The 20,246-nt window shown below is 55.9% G+C and overlaps 4 protein-coding genes across 6 annotated transcripts; 2 read left to right on the top strand and 2 right to left on the bottom strand.

Annotated features, from left to right (window-relative positions):
• Positions 1–125: 125 nt before the first annotated feature.
• Positions 126–2,690, top strand: CFAP73 (cilia and flagella associated protein 73). Of its 3 annotated transcripts, none has more exons than XM_052689612.1 (7): positions 126–577; positions 870–975; positions 1,370–1,474; positions 1,550–1,750; positions 1,819–2,040; positions 2,120–2,278; positions 2,445–2,690. In XM_052689612.1, the coding sequence occupies exons 1-7, from the start codon at positions 450–452 to the stop codon at positions 2,481–2,483; spliced, it is 960 nt and encodes a 319-aa protein (XP_052545572.1). In that variant the 5' UTR covers positions 126–449; the 3' UTR covers positions 2,484–2,690. The 3 variants fall into 3 exon arrangements, with proteins under 3 accessions (XP_052545572.1, XP_052545571.1, XP_052545570.1); XM_052689611.1 differs by having other exon boundaries at positions 2,355–2,690; XM_052689610.1 differs by having other exon boundaries at positions 2,120–2,690.
• A 61-nt stretch (positions 2,691–2,751) lies between these two features.
• DDX54 (DEAD-box helicase 54) lies at positions 2,752–7,885 on the bottom strand. Its single transcript, XM_052689609.1, has 20 exons — positions 7,765–7,885; positions 7,324–7,450; positions 7,172–7,242; positions 6,914–7,099; positions 6,785–6,834; positions 6,612–6,653; positions 6,400–6,495; positions 6,199–6,320; positions 5,914–5,975; positions 5,613–5,744; positions 5,288–5,498; positions 4,999–5,133; positions 4,630–4,851; positions 4,483–4,556; positions 4,110–4,301; positions 3,847–3,992; positions 3,664–3,777; positions 3,383–3,487; positions 3,127–3,230; positions 2,752–3,025 (listed from the first exon to the last, which is right to left on the bottom strand). The coding sequence occupies exons 1-20, from the start codon at positions 7,831–7,833 to the stop codon at positions 2,802–2,804; spliced, it is 2,484 nt and encodes an 827-aa protein (XP_052545569.1). The 5' UTR covers positions 7,834–7,885; the 3' UTR covers positions 2,752–2,801.
• A 111-nt stretch (positions 7,886–7,996) lies between these two features.
• Positions 7,997–14,332, bottom strand: MAJIN (membrane anchored junction protein). The gene is made up of 10 exons (XM_052689614.1): positions 14,152–14,332; positions 13,104–13,149; positions 12,799–12,874; positions 12,201–12,326; positions 11,966–11,997; positions 11,215–11,324; positions 10,795–10,849; positions 9,526–9,598; positions 9,283–9,427; positions 7,997–8,285 (listed from the first exon to the last, which is right to left on the bottom strand). Exons 1-10 carry the CDS (start codon positions 14,250–14,252, stop codon positions 8,243–8,245), a joined length of 807 nt encoding a protein of 268 aa, XP_052545574.1. The 5' UTR covers positions 14,253–14,332; the 3' UTR covers positions 7,997–8,242.
• Positions 14,333–18,178: 3,846 nt separating this feature from the next.
• LOC128083957 (apelin receptor A-like) lies at positions 18,179–19,346 on the top strand. Its single transcript, XM_052689613.1, has one exon. It carries the CDS (start codon positions 18,222–18,224, stop codon positions 19,320–19,322), a length of 1,101 nt encoding a protein of 366 aa, XP_052545573.1. The 5' UTR covers positions 18,179–18,221; the 3' UTR covers positions 19,323–19,346.
• Positions 19,347–20,246: the final 900 nt, after the last annotated feature.

Genomic DNA, 20,246 nt, shown 5'->3' with positions numbered 1-20,246 from the left:
GATCTGAGTGCACCTGGGGGAACAGAGGGGAGCTGAAGAGGAGGTGGGGAGGGGAAAACATGGAGAAGAGCTGTGTGTGTGCACTGTGGGAGGGAGCTGAGCCCCTCTTGCAGTGTGAAGAACCCTGCAGAGGTTTGGGAGGGCTGGAGTGGGGAGTGTGGGGGGAGGACAGAGCGTGGGTAGGAGCATGGAGGGGGGGATGTGTCCCAGGGAGCCGTACCTCCACTGTCTCCTGTCCCACTGGGGCTCCTGGCTCCGACAAGCCTCACTGCAGCCTGGGTTTCCCATCAGAGGCCTCCTCGTGCAGGGGGCTCAGTCCCTGATCCCCAGGCCATACGTGTGTGCTCCCAGCTTCACCGGGTGACGCTCAGAGCTGGGGGAAGGAAGCATGCACTGCGGGAGCCTCTGGCTGCCCCTGGCAACAGCATTGTGTGCCTCTGCCGCCTGCAATGGCCGCCCCACGTCCTGCTCCTCTGCGCCCTCCCCGTGCTGCACAGGATCCGGACGCTGTCCCTAAGACGTCCCTGGGTCTGGAGGAGCATCTGAGCAGGGCCTTGCAGGACAAGCTGCGGTTCCAGTGAGTGTCCCCATCCTCCCCCTGTAGGCTGCCATTGTGCCCACCAGCAAGGGGCTGTTTGTGCAGCTGATCTCAGGCTGGGCGGAAGGCTCTGAGGTGTCCCCAGCCCTGCAGGCAGGTGACATCCTGTTGGCGACAGCCCAGGCAAGGGGCTGTGCTGCAGCCTCAGCTGGGGGTAAGGGGTAACCTGCACACCCTATGGCTGAGCCCAGACAGGCATTTGGGGGGGGTTCTGTTGTGGTTGGGGGTCCTGGCTGTGCTGCCGGCTGTGATGGTCTGTGTGCGTCCCCAGGAAAGTGCCAACATGGGACTCAGCATCTCTGCTGCCCTCCAGGCGCCTGCTGCTGAAAAGGAGGGAGGTGGTGGAGGTGGAGCGAGCCCTGCAGGCCCAGCGAGAGGTACAGCCCCATACAGCCCCCAGCCCACCGCGTGCCCCCCATGCGTGGTTGTTTCTCCTCCATAGTGGGACTGAAACCACAGCTTTCCTTTGGGTGCACAGTGGTTTTTCCCCCTCCTCTGAGCTGGGGGGGTGAGGAACCTTGTGAAAATCAACATGGGCAAGTGTAGAATCGGGGGAGAAATAAGCTGGGGATGATTCAGAGCCCAGAGAGGTGGTGGAGTTTCCTGCTCTGGAGGTGCTCAATCCCACCTGGACAGCATTCCTGTGCAAACTACTGTAGGGAACAGTAGAGAGGGTGGGATGGGGGAGCTCCAGAGGTCCCCTCCACCCCTGTGACTGTGTCCCTGCCCCTTGGGTGTGGGCTGTGCTCCGGCCACCCTGTGGTCCCTCAGGACTTCCAGCAGCAGATGGACCGCCTGGCACGGCGCCGGCAGCAGCTGGGCCAGAGGGAAGAGCAGCTCCGTGATGACACCATCAAATTCAATGCCTTCCTTAAGGTGTGAGTGGGTTTGGGGCTGGGCTCACGGCCACATCCTTCTGCCATCCCCACCAATGGCATCTCGATGCCCCAGGCCATGTCAGCAAGGCGGCAGCGGGCGCAGCAGCGGGCAGGTGAGGAGAGGGCACGGGCGGCACAGCACAGAGCTGAGGCCTTGAGGCTGCAGCAGGAGCTGGAGAGGCTGCAGGGGCACAGGGAACAACTGGGACAGCGCCTGCGGAGCCTCCGTGTCTTCAGTGACTTCCTGCAGGATGTGCGAGCGGCCACGGGGCGGGTGAGGGTTCCTGTCCCCAAGGAAGGGCCTGGAAGCGTCCTGTTCATCCCCTCAACGCTGTGCTCCAGTTTCAGGACGTGCCATCCATGCTGGCCCATTTTGGGGCACTGATGGAGGCACAGGCGGTGCTGCTGCAGCAGGTGGAGGCCGGGCGGGTGGCATTGGCCCAGGGCCGGGCTCAGCTCCAGCAGCGCTGTGAGGAGGCTGATGGCGAGCTCACCAGCGGCAATGAGGAGGTGCTTCAACTCCGTGCCCGTCTGGAAGCTGCCCGCCATGATGTGCTGAAGGGGGTAAAGGCTGCAGGACCCCCAGGGCAAGGGGCTGTGGGATGGGACCACCTGCAGCCCTGAGCTATTTCCCTGGCCCCAGGAGTCCCGCTGGGCCCAGCTGGAAGGTGCTGCAGCCCAGAAGACGCTGCTGCTGGGGCAGATCCGGATGGCGGTGCTGAGCCTCTTCCAGCTCGCCACCACGAGGCTAGAGGTCCCCAAGGATGTGGCCCTGGGGGACACAGAGGCACAACTGGATGTGGTGAGTGTGGCCCAGCAGCCACGGGGCTGGAAGGGATGCGGATGTCCCTGTGACACAGAGGCCCCCGTGTCCCCAGCTGCTGCTCTGCATGCAGGACCTGGCTGCCATCTGTGCCGAGCTGGGGCTGCATCCTCATGTGCCTGCCACCACTGCCACAAACTCACAGCATCACAGGGCTGTCGCTGTGCCTCCCAGCCACGAATAGATGGACTTAGGACACAATGAAGCATGGAAGTCACTCCTCAGCCAGTCCAGGGAAGATGAAGAGAAACGCCCCAGGACAGAGCCTGGGCCACCAGCACCCTCCTGCAAGGCACCTGAACAGACAGAAGTAGAGCAGCTGCTCATCTTCAGGCCACTGATACTGATAAAGCCTTTTCCTATCAAAATATAACACAGCTGCAGTCCCCGAGTGCTGCGTTCTTTTAGAACTGAACCTGGGCGAGGCATAGGACACAAGAGAGGAGGCAGGCTCCAAAACCAGCTGGGTATCTATTTGATGCGTCCTTTGCTAGGCCATCTCCTACATCTTTTTTCGGAGCTTTCCCTTCTTGGTGGCCCCAACACGGCGGCCGAACGCCATCTGTCGCAGCTCCTGCACCCGCTGCCGGTTCCGTGCCTTCAGGCGCTTCAGGCCCCCGCGCTGCAGGAAGCGCTGCTTGGCCGCTGCCTTGCGCTGCTTCAGGATCTGCTGCTTGTTCTTCAGCTCCGAGCGCACCTTGCCCTGGGTGGGGGGCCGCTGGGGGGCTGTGGGACAGACACGGCCATGGGCGGATGTAAAACCAAGCTTGGAGGCCTCAGAGATGCAGGGGGGGTAGATGGGGATTGGTGCTCGTTCAGGTACTCACCGTGCCCACGTTTGTGCTTCCCTCTGTATTGCTCCCGGCCTCCCTGGTTGTCTTCGTCCTCGTCTCGTTCATCAACCTTGTTTTTCTGCTTCCATTTCTCATAGCTGCGGCAGGTTAAGGGCGGGCACAGCGCTTCCCAGCTCTCACCCTCCCCCCCCTCCTTCTAGCACCAGGCAGAGCCCCCTCTCCCGTCTCCCCGGCTGCAAGGCCACGCAGCCCCACACCCAGCTCCCCCAGCACAGCGTGGGCAGGATACAGGTTGTTCTTGTAGGAGCTGCTGATGTAGCGCCCGCTCTCTGTCCGCACTTTCTTCTTCTCCTCCTGGCCCGTCTGCCCCACAAAACGCTTCTTCTTGCGGTCCCTGGGAAAGAGGGAGACTCAACAACAAGCCACCTCCATCCACCTCACTGGGCATCCCAATTCTACCTGACACTGCCCAATATACAGCAAGAGTCACTGGCTTCGAGGGGAGGGAAACATCCCCTTGGGCTCTGCTCCCTGCCCAGCTCTTTCCTGCCACAGTCAGACCTCACTCACCACTTCAGCAGCTGCTTGCTCCTGTTCAGGTTGTGGCCTTCATCACCCATGAGATCCAGCACAGCCCCAGCTGCCTGCTGCTCGAAGGCACTGCCCTCACCGCCCACACTCAGCCTGCACAGAGGGGAGCAATGAGAACAGCCCGGGCTGCTGCAGGAGGGTGGGGGAGTGCTCCCAACTCACCCCCGCTCGCTCTCAAAGTCCTTGGGTCGATATGGGATGTAGAAATCCTCATCCCGCTGTGCTGGCGGCTGTGGCTTTTTCCTGGCACCATCTTCTGCAGCCCGGCTCCGTTTGCGCTTCCGTCCCACCACGGTGGAGAACACCTCCTGCAAGGGGGCAAACGAGGGGCTGAGGCTCCATGTCCCAACCCCGGGGCCAGGTTCTTCTAGAGGTTCACATGCCCACTCCAAGGCCAAGGCACAGCCCTGTCCCAGCCCCGTTACCTGGAGGTTTTCCTCCTCTCCTTCCTCCTCCTCAGGCTTGGGGGTGGCTGGATGCAGCCCCTTGAGAGCTGCTGCCCGCTTCTCCTCCTGCCCACGCTGGAACTTCTCGATGAGGGCACGGTCGTGTCGCCGCTTGGAGCGCATGATGCTGCTGGCCAACGTGTGGGCTGTGGCATTGATCTCAAAGATGGTCTGTGCAGAGACAGAGCAAGCCCAGGAGTGAATGGTTTAGTGGGCACGGTGAGGATGGGTCGATGGCTGGACTCGATGATCTTTAGATCATTTTTTCCAACCTCTGTGATTATGGGACTTCCCTCTTTTCTCATCCCTCCCCTCCTTCTGCCTTCCATCCAAAGGCCAGGCCTCAGCTCACCGCCTTGGACTTGTAGGCTTTAATGCTGTCCACCAACTTCAGCCTCTCCAGTTCAGTATCTTCAAAGTGAGCACCTGGGGAGCACAGAGGGATCAGCTCATCCACAGGGGAGAAGCATCCCCTCCCACAGTGCCCTGAAGCGCTCACTGAAGAGGGGGTGGATGCCCAGCTGAGACATGTCCATCTCCTTCACCCTCTTGATGGACTCGGGCGAGGGGCCGGGCCGGGAGCGCAGGTACTGCTTCTGGGCATTGTCAGCCACGCGGCGCAGGCTCTGCAGCTCCAGTGAGCCCTCGTGGTCCGTCAGCAGCAGGCACTCCTCATCATCCACCAAGCTCTGCGGGACGCGACCCAGGACCCCATCTGCATCTGCAGCACCAGGGACATGGCCTCAGCAACCCACCCTGGGAGCAAGAGGGTATCACCCCCCTAAGACCCTTCTGCACAAAAGCTCACAATATTGGAGGATAAACCCGAAAGGATGTGCAGCCACCTCCGCGTTTGGGTCCTCCTCACCTGCAGGCATCTCCTGGGCACCGGCAAGGATAAGCGGGCGTCCCAGGAAGAGGTGGAGGTCAAAGATGTAGGGCATCTCATCAGGAGCCACCAGCGAGTAGGCAGTGCCACTGCGGCCAGCACGAGCCACACGACCTGGCAGGGTGAGGAGGAGGGGGGTGGGAAACCAGAGCCAGCACCAGCCCCCGACCTGGGACAGGCACCCACTGGTACTCTAGGACCCCAAGGGTCAGCCCACTCACACCTTCCCTGTCACCATCACCCTGAGGAACCCCTGGGTAGCACCTACCAACACGGTGCAGGAAAAGCTTGGACTTGGCAGGGAAGCTGTAGTTGATGACATTATCCAGCATGGGGATGTCGAGCCCACGGGCAGCCACGTCTGTCACCAGCAGCACCTGGCATTTGCCATGGGCAAATTTGGCAATGTTGATTTTGCGGGCAGTCTGGTCCAGTGAGCTGTAGATGTGGGTACAGCAGATGCCCTGGGATGTGAGTAGCTGCAGACAGGGGAAGAGAGCACAGAACCCACATGGAAATAGACCTCCAGCCCAGGTAAAGGGTCCCCAAGGTACTGAGTCCCTAAAGTGCCCATCCAGAACCCAAACACTGACCTCCTTGAGATACTCCGTGTGGTGCTTCGTGGCCACAAAGACCACTGTCTGATCCTGGGGCTTCACCACGCTGCAGAGCAGGTGGAGCAGCACCGCTGGTTTGTCATCTCCACGGACGTGGAAGAAAGCCAGCTGCAAAGAGAGGGCAGGGCTCAGCCCTTCTGGGCCCCCAGGCTTTTGGGAACACCTCGCAGTGCCCACTCCTTTCTGGGCTGGTCACCCCTCATGAGTCTCCAGCCAACATGGGGTAACTTGTAGGCATGGGAGCACCTGGTGCTGGAGGGAGAGGCACAAAGCTCACCTTGAGCTGCTCACTGAGCTTTGACTCCACATCCAGACGTATCAGCATTGGCTCAGTGAGACCTGTGGGACATGGTGGCATGTGGGACACAGAGCTGAGACCAGCTCTAGCTCCCAGCCTAGGGATATCCACTTGACCCAACCCCAACCCAGCTGTGTTTCTCTGGTCCAGTGACCAGTACAGCTGCAGGACAGGGAGAAGTCCCCCCAACAGATCATTGCCACCAGTATAGGACCACCAAGCTGTGGAGCCAGTCCCAACCCAGCCCATCTACTCAATTCTCACCAGCACGGGCAAACTCAACGAGCAGCTTGGGCAGTGTGGCTGAGAAGAGGACGGTCTGGTGGCTACCCGGTAGCCGAGCAAGGATCTCTTGGAGCTGTTCTGCAAAGCCCATCTCAAAGAGCCTGCAGGGAAAGCACATGGGACCTGGGATGTGGCAGCCAAGCTCCCCCTGCTCCCATCATCACCTCCAAGCACACTGACCTGTCAGCCTCGTCAAACACCACGTACTCCACGCTCTGCAGCTTCAGGTTCATCTCCACTGCCACATGCACCAGGCGCCCGGGAGTGGCAATGATTCTGTGAGGGCCAGAGATGGTGATGTTGAGCTGCCTGCAGTCTCCCAAATTCACCATCCCAAATCTGACCTTGGTGGCCACGTCCCCACCAAGTCCTCTCCCTGCACCCACACTCACATGTCGGGGTTCTCGTGCAGCGCAGCAAACTGATCCTCCATCCTGTGAGAGTGGGGAGAGCCCAAGGGCAGGGAACAGCTCAGCCCACCGCCTCCCAGGGCTGGGCAGATTTGGGGCTGTTTTAAGGATGCGGGGGCTGGCAGGGACTCAGTTTGATCAGGAATACCACTCACTTGTCTCCTCCCAGCACAAGAGCGGTCTTCAATCCTGTGAACTTGCCCAGCTTCAGGGCAAGAAGGGAAACAGTGAGGTTAAAGCACACCGGGATTCCAGCCCCGAGTGGTGCCCACTTGTCCCCGTACCTCCTTGGTGAACTTGAGGGTCTGCAGGGCCAGTTCACGAGTGGGTGAGAGGATGAGGGCGCGTGCTCCGGAGGGGCTGGGTGCCTTCAGCCGCTCAAACATGGGCAGGAGGAAGCAGGCCGTCTTCCCACTGCCTGTCCGTGCCATCGCCACCACGTCACGGCCACGCAGGATCACAGGGATGGTCTGTGAGACACAGCCCTGCTGTCAGTGCCCCATGGGGGGACACAGCACAGCCCCTGCACCCCAAGGCCTCACCTTCCTCTGGATGGGCGTGGGCACTTTGTATCCCTTCTTCATCACACCCTTGAAGACAGGGTAGCTCAGGCCTGCAGGGACATGGAAACAGTGAGGGGACATATGGGCGGTGAGGGGCTCTGCAGGCGGGGTGACCCCCACCCTACACATACCCATGGACTGGAAGCCTCCGGATTTCTTCTTCTTGTTCTGCGCCCGCACCATTGCCTGCGTGTCCTCGGCGGTGTCATCATCCCTGTCCTCAGCAGTGGGAAAGGCAGGCAGCGGGGGCACGGGAAGCTGGGGATGGGGGAGCGTTGTGTCACGATGTGGGCACGCAGTGAGCGAGGTTTGTGTCACGGTGACAGCAGGGCTGCCGTGACACCGGGCTGAGACACCAGCGTCACACAGGGATATTTGGGACACGCACACGTGGGGACTGGGGACACCGGTACACGGAGACATCAGCACGTGGGGACGCGGCGCTGGGAACACGGGCAAACGGGGAGTGGGCACGCCGGTCCCGTGCCGCGGGCACAGAGGGGCCGGGCACACACGGGAGGGGGCGCACGGGTTGGGGTCGCGTCTTCCACCCCCTCCCCGCGCCTTCCTACCGTTGCTGCCCGGCGCTGTTCCCCAGCTCCCTTCGGTCCGCGCCGCTTGCGAGCACTCGGCGGCGCCATAGCGGTGGAGCGGAAACCGGAAGTAGCCCCGCGCCGGAGACCGGAAGGGGCGGAGACTTCCGGGGCCGAGAGCGCGGGATTGTGCGTGCGGCGCTGCCCACGTGCCCGCCGTGCTGCCCTGCGCCCCTCCTCCGAACGCCTCCCTGCCACAAATAACGATCGCTGCCGAGCGGACGCCGCTTTTATTGGGAGCTCAAGTAACGATTTTCAAAAGGCAGAGCTGAAAAACTCGAGGCTGTGAAGAAGGCGTTCCGTTGCTGAGGCAACGCTTTCGCTACGTACATTTGAAAATGTGAACCAGGGCGCGAAGCATTTAATGGCTGAGGCGAGCAAGAGAAAAAGCTCAATCGCAAAAGAAACAACACGACCTGATATTTGCGGTAGAAGTTGACCTCTCCAGGCAATTAGTTCAGGGCTTCCCACCAAAAAGGTGCTGCAGCGGAGAAAATATCCTAGGGAAATAGAAACATTGTTATACGCAATTATACACAGATTATACACAAAATACTTGTCTGAGAACTGTAAGAATGAGGCTGCCTCTGCCTGCCAGCACAGCGTGCCTCAGAGGAAAACGGAAACGTGGAGGGGAAACACAGAGAATAGCTCCAGCATGGTGCTCTAGTGGTTAATGGGGCTGGCGTACATTAGGATTGATAAGGATTTTAAGGATCCCTTAATGGGACTGAAGGACTGGAAAGCTCTGCCAGGAGAGATATTGAAGTCTTGTAACAGTCCGGCTGTAGGTGGCACTCTTTATCTGATAGAAGGGCGGTGATTGAGGTCAGGAACTGCTGGGATTGTTTTCCCTTAAGCAGCTACAAGACACATTTACTGCGAATTTCTGTGCCCCTTTCCACGAGCACAGAGCACGAGGGAATGTTTCTTTACCTTGGAAGGCCTTGGTTTAACCACCACGGAAAAGATGTGTCTGCTCTTCAAGATAACACAGAATCGCCTGAACTGCCAGAATCAGACACAGAAAGGACAGCAGCACAGGAGGCTCACGTGAGGGAATTAACTCACGTGGTGTTTACCCCCTACAGTCACACATGAAGCTTCCTCTTGACCCAAACCAGTTCATTTAATCTTTGCTAGAGTATCTTCTCTCTGCTCTACCCACCAGAAGATCATGGAATCACAGGATGGCCTGGGTTCAAAAGGCCCACAGTGCTCATCATTTCCAACCCCCTGCTGTGTGCAGGTCGCCAACCAGCAGCCCAGGCTGCCCAGAGCCACATCCAGCCTGGCCTTGGATGCCTGCAGGGATGGGGCATCCACAGCCTCCTTGGGCAACCTGTGCCAGTGCCTCACCACCCTCTGAGTGAAAAACACACAGATGCAGTTCCTTAAAATTCAGGAAGGAAGTGAACAGGTGGTCCTGGTGGAAAACAAACGCTGCACTACGAGGCAGCTTTAAGTAGGAACTGCTCACAGCTGCAGCATAGGTACCTCCTCCAGAACTTTGAGAGACCTCCTCGTTTTGGCTCCTCAGTTCCTTTGGTGGTGATTTGGTCCGTTTGCTGCAATACCTGCATTTCACCTTCAGGCTGACCAGTTTCTGCTCTTTGTTCTACATCATATCCCACAGGTCTCCCTGTAAGAAACAGGAGCAAGAACAGAAGCACAAACTCACTCCCTTCGTACTCCCCTGAATGCCTGGTGTAAGAAGTAACACAGGAATTCCTTGCTTACATAAGCACTCTTGGTTACAGCCCACGCTGAGGGATGCTGGACGATGCTCACACTGAATTTCTTTGGAGTAACTCTGAAAGAAAACACAACCCAGAAACTTTGTTACACAATGTGAAATTATATCTCACAGGAGAGTTCTGTTGACTTGCTTGCTTGAAGAAGTGAACAGAGCTCTAAAGTAAAGCTGTAGTTCAGTGACTTTAATAGCTGGGATGGCATAGGCAAAGATTTTAAACAGCACACACAGAGATGCTGTGGGAAATAGCCACTGACAGCACAGCCCTCTGGACGTTGGCCCTGCTAAGCCACAGTAGCAGTAAATAACACTGAAGGACAGAAGTGAGAAGCATCAGGAGCAGGGCTGAGCCAGGATATCAGAAATACAAAGGACCACAAACAACAAAATCTGCATGCATGCTTATTTGACAGGGTAAAATCACTTTGTCTCAGACAGAAGACAATACAAGCACAGATTTACTCCCCAGGTGTGCATCTCTTGCACTGAGCTCAGATGTGTGAAAATTTCCAAAGTTTAGATGGCCTGAGATCTCTGCAGTTTATTCTCAGAGGATTCAGTAAGGTAGGGAAGTTTTCTTCAGAAACAGACTGATCAGCTGTAGGTTCTCTTTCTCTCTTTCTTCAGTTTCTGCCAGTGTCCTTGTTAAGCAGGAAGATGTGTGGGCTGCAGTCCAGCCATTCTGATCAGACAGCTGGCTCTCAGAATGATGCCTGAAGGCTGGAAAAGAATGAATCTTTCCTTCCTGCCAAGGCATTTTGAGAAGAGAGGGTTTAGGAAGCACCTCTGATCCCTCTGGAACAATCCCCTCATTAACATGACTACTGATGAAGTAGTCAGAAAACTCATCATGCTTTTTAAGGGAGAGGGGTAGATGCCTGCAAGGCCATCTGCTTGAGCTGCAAGTATTGACAGCAAAGTCAGTATGAAGGTCAGCAGCTGCTGCAGGCCCTCTGTGGGGTCTGATAGGAAGAGGCATCTGGAGGCTCGAGGTCAAGGTAGGCAATTCTTCAGGTTCATCTCTGACAGGTTAAGCTTACCCTTAGATCTTAGCTGAAGAACCAGAACAGTTTGTGTGTTGTCTCTGTAAAACTCACCATCTGACTGATTCTGATGAGCAGCAATCAGAAGTCACTACTGCAGATGGAAACGAAAAGGGAACAGACAAACCTGAAGGCATTTTGTGCTTGCCTTCTTGAGAATCAAGGACTAAATCAATACTGTTGTGTCTTTCTGAATATTCTGTAGCTTACCTTTTCAAACCCATGCTCTGCTTTAATTGCATGGTGAACACTCCCAGTTCCAGGTCTAAAAATAAGTGAAATAAACAAGAACTGAGCTTACAGAAAAATTACAAAAAGGAAGCAATCAAGCAGTGATACATATGGCCACTATGAGCATTTCATTTGTAAGTCAAGCTTTCAGTACCTCTAGGCAACAAAATACAGTCTCTAAATAGACATTTGTACTCAAGTCTCTAATTCCCATTAAAAACAGAAAGAAAATATGGACACATTTCCAAAAAGGAATCCAAAATTAGGAAAAGTGTCATCAGTGAAAGAGATGGAAGAAAACAGGCAGAAGGACTACACAGTCATGATGAACACTGCAGATCAGTGGCACATGAAAGGTATTCAGATATGGCCTAGAAGAATATTTGGTAGTGGACTGACCTGTCCATGCACAGCTTTGGGTATGAGGTCTCTGTTTGACCTTCAACTCTTCTTCTCTTCACTGTTTCTTCCATCTCAGTGCTTCCTGGTATTTCACTTTTTCTCTTGACCTTCAAAACATTGCAAACTTTGCATTGGTAACATTTGATTATGACTTTTCTATTTTATAACAAAACTCAGAATCAATATGTCCTTATATTTAGCACAGTTGTTCACATTTATATTTAGCACAGTTGTTCATATTCATAGAATGAAAACCAACAAGATTTCTGAATATAATACTAGCTTCTTTATTCAAAGACATGAACCAGAGAGAAGCCATCCAGAGAACTGCATCATTAGGGCCAATTTACATTTGCTGACTGACAACTGCAAGTTATAAAACTTCACTATTTCCTATCTTGCAATACTTTTTGTACCAGTCTGCAATATCTAATAATTTTCAAGCTACGGCAGGGGAGATTCAGGCTGGACATGAGGAAGTGTTACTTCTCAGAAAGGGTGGCCAGGCACTGGAATGGATGCCCAGGGAGGTGGTGGAGTCACTGACCCTGGAGGTGTTCAAGGAAAGGCTGGATGTTGTGTTGAGGGACGTGGTTTAGTGGGAGCTATTGGGAATAGGTGAACGGTTGGACTGGGTGATCTTGTAGGTCTTTTCCAACCTTGGTGATTCTATGATTCTATGATCTCTGTGCACTCTGCTGCTTCAGACTGTTTGGACTGTCACTCAGAACACACACACACAACTTACAGGCTCAGAAGTGTTGCTGTTGGCTTCTTTACCTGTAACAGAAGTATTACAAAATTTGGTGACTATTTACACTGGAGTTTCTTCCACCAACTTAGAAGTTTGTTTCTGCTTTATGCCTTATTTTCTGAGAACAGGACAGACTGCTGAACTTGCATACAGTGCTCTGACATTGAAAAACTATTGAAAAACACTTCTTTGTTCTGGAAATTACCCAACCATAACTGTGCAGACTTACCCAAAGACAAACTCTGCTGAAATGAGTTGAGCTCTAGATACATGGTGCAAATGTAGGGATAGGGCACCAGACTGACATCCTCGTGTTTGAATCTCATTTCTGATACCCTTTCCCATTTACTCAAATCTGAGAACGACGTTAAGACTTAGGAACAAAGCACTGCGTTTGAAAACCACTGTTGTCTTCTCAAACTGAAGTTGCTGAGTCTACAAGGAGCATTTCTCATTTCATTAATCTTTTAAAGCAGTGCACAAGCCATGCTTGCCATTGTGTTTGGTGGGCTTACTATGACTTAGCATCTGTGCTTTCATTTTTGGAAATAGATGGTATTTAAGGTCACTTCTGACCTAAGCCTTCTGTGATTTTCTGTCTAAATCTGACTTGGAACTCAGAGTTGCTGATCTAAAAACACTGCAAAACACTCCTTTCAAATCAATTCTTTGCTGAAGGCACCAGCTGAGGTGGGTCCTCAGGTAATGTAAAATTGTGAGGCTCAAAGTAGAGCTGCAAGGTACTGAATATGAATCCTGAATGAATGGAGCAACGCCCAACATACACAACTCATGGAATCTTTTCTTTTATGAACAGGAAAGGATACATGGAAAGACAGTGAAGTGGTCTGTAGAAAATGGACGTAAATCATCAAGATTTCCAAGGATGACTCGAATTGCTTCCTGGAGAAGCCAAAAAAAGAGAAGTGAGGGAATAATATTAACAATATATCCACAACTCTACTGGAGTTCAGCGTTCAGGCTTTGGAAAAAACTTCACTTTACAGTTTGCATGAATTGTTGGAAAGGATATTCTAGATACATACAAACAGCTTTGCTTATCCTTCTCCACACTCCCTTCACCTGATCTGCACTATAGAAAGACACTGACAGGAATTGCTTCATATCCTACCTCAAACTCCTTGACAGCAACATCAGTGTTGTTGAGTTCAGGAGTGCTGTGAAGATACAGAGAATTAGTCCCACCTGGGGAAGGGAAGGATCAAATCCTTTGACAGAGTTTAAATGACAACAAAACATGGTAAGCAGGGAACATTCTCACTGCAGAGAGAAAATTCTTAGCAAGGGGATAAAACCTTGAAATGTTGTTCTTAAAAATATCCAGGATTCTTTTGAGACCTGCTGTAGGGAACCTGCTTTGGCAGGGGGGTTGGACTCGATGATCTCTGGAGGTCCCTTCCAACCCCTACAATTCTGTGATTCTGTGATACAAGAGATAAGAGGTCAGAAATGCTCCAAATTGAAAGCAAGAAATGGCTGTAAATGGGTTTTGCTTTTGAAGCCAAGAGGAAGATCACAGCACAATGCTTTTGAGGGCATTGCCCTTGGACTGCTGCTTGCTGATGCTCACAGCCTTGAAAGGCAAATTCCCGAGGGGAGTCTAAAACCACTTAGTTGGGGGGGGGGGGGGGAGGCAGTAATATCTCTTTTTGCCAGAACACCCCCAACTTCTGTGACTATTACAGCCCACAGCCTCCAGGATTCTGAGTCCTCTCTCAAATTAAGAGCTCCAAAACTTCTTGAGCGAGTCGGTCTGGGTTCTGCTCCATCACAGCGGGACCCGTTGGTCTGATAAGCAGATCCAAGCAGATCCAAGCAGATCCAAGCAGATCCAAGCAGATCCAAGCAGATCCCCCCAAGGCAGTGCCCCCAGGAAAGCCACGTTTTCACCTTGTAACGACCACCTTCCCCATCTGAGCAGGCTGATCAGCACCCTGTAATTCACGTCACTTCAATTCCAGGCTCACACGCTGCCGTGACGGCACACAGCTCTCCAAATCCTCATCCTCCAGGCATCCGAAGGCTGTTTTCCTTTCTGTTCCCTGCCTGCCAGCAGCACGGGCAAACCAAAGCGCCGTCCCTTCCCTCTCGTTTCTCAGGCCTGTCACCTCTACAAACCCGGGGTGGTTCATCAAAGCTCCTCCCTCCAGCTCCCTCACCTCTGCAAGTTGCCACAGCGGATTTTAAACTTATACACAACTCCGCCCGCGTGCAGGAACCTGGTTTCAGGCAGCGGGTACAAGAATGGTTTCAACGGCATCTTTTTTGTCGCCGCCAAACGAAGAAGGCCGGCTCTGGCTCCTCCCCGCGCCCCTCTTACAGCACGCAGCCCAGCGCTGTGCCTGACGCCCCACAGATGGCGGCGGGGCCGGCGCCGTGTGCAGGCCGCAGCCGTGGGGGGGCGCAGGGCAGCAGCTCCCGCTCCTGTGTGTTCAGTTTTGGGCCCCTCGCTACAAGAAAGACATTGAGGCCCTGGAACGTGTCCAGAGAAGGGCAACGAAACTGGTGAGGGGTCTGGAGCACAAACCTTATGAGGAGCGGCTGAGGGAGCTGGGATTGTTCAGTGTGGAGAAGAGGAGGCTCAGGGGAGACCTCATTGCACTGTACAACTTCCTGAAGGGAGGCTGTGGTGCAAAAGGGTCTGGCCTCTTCTCCCAGGCAAACAGTAGGACCCGAGGAAACGGCCAGAAGTTGCACCAGAGGAGGTTTAGGTTGGATATTAGGAGAAACTTTTTCTCTCAGAGGGTGGTCAGGCGCTGCAATGGCTGCCCAGGGAGGTGGTGGAGTCGCCATCCCTGATAGTGTTCAAAAGGCACCTGGATGAGGAGCTGCGAGACGTGGTTTAGTGCTTGTGGTACTGATAGGAATGGGAGGGTGTTGGACTGGATGATCTTGCAGGTCGTTTCCAACCTTGTGATTCTATGATTCTATGATTCTCCTCCCGCCTCCCACAGGACGCTGCTGGGTCGGGACACGTCCTGAGCTGCACAGGTGGCATCAATCCCTGCACCAACCACGTGTTGCCGTCATCGGGGCCATTGGAGGGGAAAACAACCCCCGGAGCCTTCCTGGCAACCTTCCACATCCATACAGGCACAACTGGAAAGCTGCAGTGCTCAATAACAAAGCGACGGTCGAAGGCAACGCTTAAACGAACAGATGCAAAGGAACCTTATTCAGGATCAATATCCATAGATGCGTGCTTTCATATCACTGAACATGCCGTAATAATTACGGTGCCCTTGCTGCAACTCTGTGCCTCTACAGAGCTCTGAAACCATGAGAATCCACTCCCTCCCTGCACATCAGCATCCTGGTCCTCGCAGCAGCACTGTGACAACCCACAGCCCCCTCCCGTGCCACTCCATCTGCCCACTGCCCCCAGCCCTGATTCTGGGAGAAATCTGGGATCAAAACAGAGAGCTGGCCCATTCAAATGCCCTCAAACAATTGAACACCACCACCCCATTTAGTAGGAAAGCAACACAATACCCGCTGTGTTTCCCCTTTGAACCCTGGGGATGTGAAAGACTCTCAGCCCTGCCTTCTCCTTTTCTCCTTGTGGTTAAGAAAGCCTTGCACCTGCAGGCAATCGCTGGCTTATAAAATACGAATAACATTAACAGCATTTTCCTTTTGCTCTCCTGATTTGCAAACCGTCCTGGTTATCTCTGCAGGGAAATGCCCCCAGGTTTTAACTGGCCTTCTGTATATTTGTTTGTGAAGCTGACAAACTTGTCCTGGTAACTGCATCTGCCCTGGGAAAGGAGCAGGTTTCCTCTGCTTTGCCCACCAGCAATGCAACAGGGCTGACTGCTCCTCCTGGCCCTGCCCTGGCTGGATCTGCAGGACTCAGCTCACCCCAGGGCTCCTTCTCCTCCTGATTCCCAACAGGACTGCTCTTCCTAGAAAGTGGGTGGCAAAGCTGCGGTGCCCCCAGGGCCAGGAGGGTGTGAGATGGTGAGATACTGCCTGCATAGGCGGATGAGGCTGTGTGCATCTGACTGCTGGAAAAACAGCCCAGGTGCAAATTCAGGGATATGAGAAATGTTAGAAAAGCTGCTCGTTCATCTTCTGTCTCTTGTAGAGCAGCGATCTCAGGGAAAAGGAAGCACTGAAGAGCCTCTATGGAAAGTTCAGTTGGAGGTGCAGCTGCTGCTGAAAAAAAGCAGTGACAGACGAAATCTGTGGGGAGACAGACAGGAAGAGGCACCTCCTGTGAATGCTTCTGCAAGTGCCAGGGACACAGCCCTCCCCGCTGCACCAGCTGGAGCCTCGGTGCCTCACAGACAGATAGAGAAAATGAAGAATACAGGCAAATGTGATGCAGGGTCCTGCAGAAACCACAGAGGGAAGCTACAATCCTCTGCACGAATAGCAAGGAGCCCCAGCACTGAAATGTGGGCCAGCAGGAGGAAAGATGGAGTCACAGTGTGTGATCTGCTGGCGTGAGAGCAGCTGGGCTGAGGGCACTGCACCGGTCACAGCACCTTAAAGTAAAATGCCAGGGGATCAGGACAGGCAAGCTCCTGCTGTCCTGTATGGCATTTTGGTTTGCTGGAGACGCTGTGCCAAAAGGTGTGAAATAATGTAATATGACTTTTTCTTTTTTCTTTCCTCCTGCAGTCCTTTCAGTTGTATTTCCTGACTTAAAAAGCGCTTCTCACTCTCCTGCCAGTTCGGTTGCTTAGGAATTCGGTTGCCTTTGGAACAAGTAAGAGCAGCACCCCTGGCCAAGCACCAGCCAGCCCAGCCCTCCCCAATTGCTGCAAAGAATGCAGGACAGCTCCCAAAGCCCTGAGCCTTCCCTGTCCCCCTGATGCAGGCATGGCTCCCCCAGCTGCTCCTGGCAGGACAGAATGTTGAACAAAGACATTTCCATCTTTGCACGGTGGAGGGATTGGTGATGGTTAAAGGTGTCCCAAGGAAGATGGTGCCAAATTCCAGAGCAGGGCATCCCAGCAGGCCTTATGGGAGAAGGACAACAGATGTGGCCAGTACAGGTATTAAGAGCCACTGCATCAGGACCAACTCCACAGCACAGGGCCACTGCAACACAGGGGCATCAGCCAGACTGGGGAACAGGAACCTTCCCCATCCCAGCGAGGGAAGAACCTCTGCTGCGTGAGGCAGCCCCACACCCCTACTGCTGGCAGCACTGCTGCTGGGTGTGTGCCAACCTGGGACCCACACAGGGGAAGTGGCTTCCGTGAGGGACCCTTCAAACAAGGATGTTCTTGTTTGAGAGAAGGGAAAAAAGATAAAACAGAGTGATCTGCAGGAAACCAGACCAGATGACACAGAATTTGCTTCCGGATACCTTGGCCAGGAAGTTGTGGGGATTGCTTTGCCTTCTTCCCTGACACCTGCAGGTCCTGCTCACCTCTGGCATGGCCACACCAGCAATAGGACCACTGGTGTGAGGTGGGATGGGATGCCACTGTGCCCAGAGTGGCATCTGCTGTCCCACTGTGCTCAGCATGAAGCTTTTGCACTACTGCATCCCTACTGCCTGCATCCTTGCTGCATCCCTGCTTCTTCCCTATTGCATCCCTGCTGCTTCCCTGCCTGCATCCCTGCTACATTCACGTTGCATCTCTACTGCATCCCTGCTACATTCCTACTGCATCCCTGCTGCTTCCCTACTGCATCCATCCCTGTTGCTTCCCTGCCTGCATCCCTACTGCATCCCTGTTGCTTCCCTGCCTGCATTCTTACTGCATCCATCCCTATTGCTTCTCTTTTTCATCCCTGTTGCTTCCCTGCCTGCATCCCTACTGCATCCACCCCTGCCTGCATCCCTACTGCATTCCCGTTGCATCTCTACTGCATCCCTGCTATATTCCTACTGCATCCCTGCTGCTTCCCTACTGCATCCATCCCTGTTGCTTCCCTGCCTGCATCCCCACTGCATCCCTGTCGCATCTCTACTGCATCTCCATTGCATCCCTGCCTGCATTCCCACATCTATCCCTGCTACATCTACCTGCTATCTCCACTGTATCCCCGCCTGCATCCCGCTCCCTCCACTCCCTCCCACTCTCGTTCCCACCCGCACAATCCTCACTCCCGCAGCCCCAGCACAGCCCCCCCCATCCCTCTGGCCGCACTTTGGGTACCCGCACCCCCTCCATCGCCCCCGGAGCCGCTCCCACCGCTCTCCGCCTCCGCGGGGCGGTGCGCGGGGTCGCCTTATTAAAGGTGAAGCGGCGCGGGGGGACGCGGGGCGATGGAGTACGCGGAGGCGGATTATTACTACGGGGAGGCGGAGGAGGAGGAGGAGGAGGGCAACGGGACGGCGTGCGCCTGGCAGGCGGACTGGGAGGCGTCCTTCTCGCTGCTGCCCGCGCTCTACGCGCTGGTCTTCGCGCTGGGGCTGGCGGGCAACGCGCTGGTTTTGCTGACGGTGTGGCGCGGCCCCCGAGCCAAGCGGCGCTCCGCCGACGCCTACATCGGCAACCTGGCGTTGGCCGACCTGGCCTTCGTGGCCACGCTGCCGCTGTGGGCCGCCTACACGGCGCTGCGCTTCCACTGGCCCTTCGGCGCGGCGCTCTGCAAGCTCAGCAGCTACCTGGTGCTGCTCAACATGTTCGCCTCCGCCTTCTGCCTGGGCGGGCTGAGCGCCGAGCGTTACCGCGCCGTGCTCCGCGCCGCCCCCCCGCCGCCCCGCGCCGCTTCCGCGCGTCTCCGCCGCCCCGCGGCTCTGGGCCCTCTGGCCGCGCTGTGGGCGGCGGCGGCGGCGGCCGCTCTGCCCGCCCTGCTGCTCCGCGAGGCGCGGAGGGACGCGCGGAACCGCACGCTGTGCGACCTGCGGTTGTGGGGGGAGGGCGGCGGCGCGGAGCGGGCGGCGGCGGCGCTCAGCCTCGGCACCACCGCGCTGGGCTTCGCCGCTCCGCTGCTGCTCATGGCCGTGTGCTACTGCTGCGTGGGGAGCGCCGTCCGCCGCCACCTGCGGCCCCGCAGAGCCGAAGCGGCGGCGAGGAGGAGGCTGCTGCGGTTGATCGCCGCGCTGGTCGGGGTGTTCGCCGGCTGCTGGCTGCCTTTCCATCTGCTGAAGAGCCTCTTCGTGCTGGCGGCGGCCGGGCTGCTGGAGCTGCCGTGCGCTCTGCTCGGCCTCATCTCCCGCCTGCATCCCTACGCCACCTGCCTCGCCTACCTCAACAGCTGCCTCAACCCGCTGCTCTACGCCTTCCTCGACGGCCGCTTCCGCGCGCAGTGCCGAGCGCTGCTGGGGCTGCGCGGAGCCCGACCGCCCCCCGCCGCCTCCTCCACGCCGAGCGCTCCGACGCAGCGCTCCGAGCTGCCCTCCTCGGGGGGCACCAAGGTGTAGCTGCGCCCCTTCCTCCCAATAAACGGCCGTGCCGCCCTCGGAGCTCGCTCCCTTCTTCGTCCCGTCGCGGTCGGAGCCCGCGCGGCGCTGCCCCGGCTGCGGTTTAGCGCTGGAGGCGTTCTGCGCTCAAGTCGCACCGGGTTCGGAGAGTGCGTTCGGCAGGAGTTAGTCCTGCATCGGTGATAGCGTGGGGCTGGTATGAGATTGCACTCCTGGAGTGCCGCAGTGGAGTTAACCCTCCTGCTGGCACGGGACAGCTCTGTCCTGGGGCCGGGTGGTTGCTGGCAGTCCAAAGGCTTCTCCTTTGAGTCCCAGCTCTGCAAATCCAATGGGGTTCTTACTCTGTCCCAGCCCCCACACCCAAGACTGTGGCCGCAGCATGCTGAGCCCAGCCCTGCACGGTCACCTGGAGCCCTCCTAGCTCCTCCTTGCTTTAATGGTAGCTCGACCTGAGCAGGGCACGTTTCCAGCTTGGTCCTGCTCTCCTGCAAGCCATTCAGCCTCTGCAAGGGGCTGCTGTGCCCTGGGTTGTGAGATCCAACCAGACCCAGAGCCACATCCCTGCAGCCGTGGGCATGAGGGGTGAGCTGCCAAACCCCAGACACAGGGAGTGGGGATGGAGCTGGTCCTGCTGTGGGCACCGGGATGGAGGGCTGAGGGAGAGGGAAGGCATCCCAGCACAAAAAGCACCTGCCAGCTTCAAGGCTGTGTCCTGCATAGGCAGAGCTGACCCTGCAGGCTCTGCCCTCCCCTAGCTCTGCTCTGCGCTGAGGTGTCCCCTCCCTGCTGCCCCAGGGTGCCAAGCCCTGTGTTGGCACAAGGAGCTGGGACAGCTTGGGGTCCTCTCTGGGTTTCTGCTCCAGTGCTTCATACCTGGGAGGTGTGTGCGGTGTCTGCACTCCGAAGTGCCCATGGAGGAAAGAG

The sequence above is a fragment of the Tympanuchus pallidicinctus genome, unplaced genomic scaffold (genome assembly GCF_026119805.1).
Source record: "Tympanuchus pallidicinctus isolate F22 unplaced genomic scaffold, pur_lepc_1.0 scaffold25, whole genome shotgun sequence".
Taxonomy (NCBI): domain Eukaryota; kingdom Metazoa; phylum Chordata; class Aves; order Galliformes; family Phasianidae; genus Tympanuchus; species Tympanuchus pallidicinctus.
This window is presented reverse-complemented; position numbering and strand designations above follow the sequence as displayed.

Bases quoted from the DNA above. Each gene is read 5' to 3' on its own strand.
- CFAP73 (XM_052689610.1), top strand. From the start codon at position 450: ATGGCCGCCCCACGTCCTGCTCCTCTGCGCCCTCCCCGTGCTGCACAG. The intron at 1,475-1,549 runs GTGTGAGTGGGT...TCGATGCCCCAG, and splicing joins AATTCAATGCCTTCCTTAAG to GCCATGTCAGCAAGGCGGCA. The intron at 1,751-1,818 runs GTGAGGGTTCCT...GCTGTGCTCCAG, and splicing joins TGCGAGCGGCCACGGGGCGG to TTTCAGGACGTGCCATCCAT.
- DDX54 (XM_052689609.1), bottom strand. From the start codon at position 7,833: ATGGCGCCGCCGAGTGCTCGCAAGCGGCGCGGACCGAAGGGAGCTGGG. The intron at 6,496-6,611 runs GTGAGTGTGGGT...TGGCCCTCACAG, and splicing joins CTGCACGAGAACCCCGACAT to AATCATTGCCACTCCCGGGC. The intron at 6,321-6,399 runs GTCAGTGTGCTT...CTTTCCCTGCAG, and splicing joins GTGTTTGACGAGGCTGACAG to GCTCTTTGAGATGGGCTTTG.
- MAJIN (XM_052689614.1), bottom strand. From the start codon at position 14,252: ATGCCGTTGAAACCATTCTTGTACCCGCTGCCTGAAACCAGGTTCCTG. The intron at 12,875-13,103 runs GTAGGATATGAA...TGGCTTCTCCAG, and splicing joins TTGCTGTCAAGGAGTTTGAG to GAAGCAATTCGAGTCATCCT. The intron at 9,599-10,794 runs GTAAGCTACAGA...GTTTTCTTTCAG, and splicing joins CAGAGCATGGGTTTGAAAAG to AGTTACTCCAAAGAAATTCA.
- LOC128083957 (XM_052689613.1), top strand. From the start codon at position 18,222: ATGGAGTACGCGGAGGCGGATTATTACTACGGGGAGGCGGAGGAGGAG.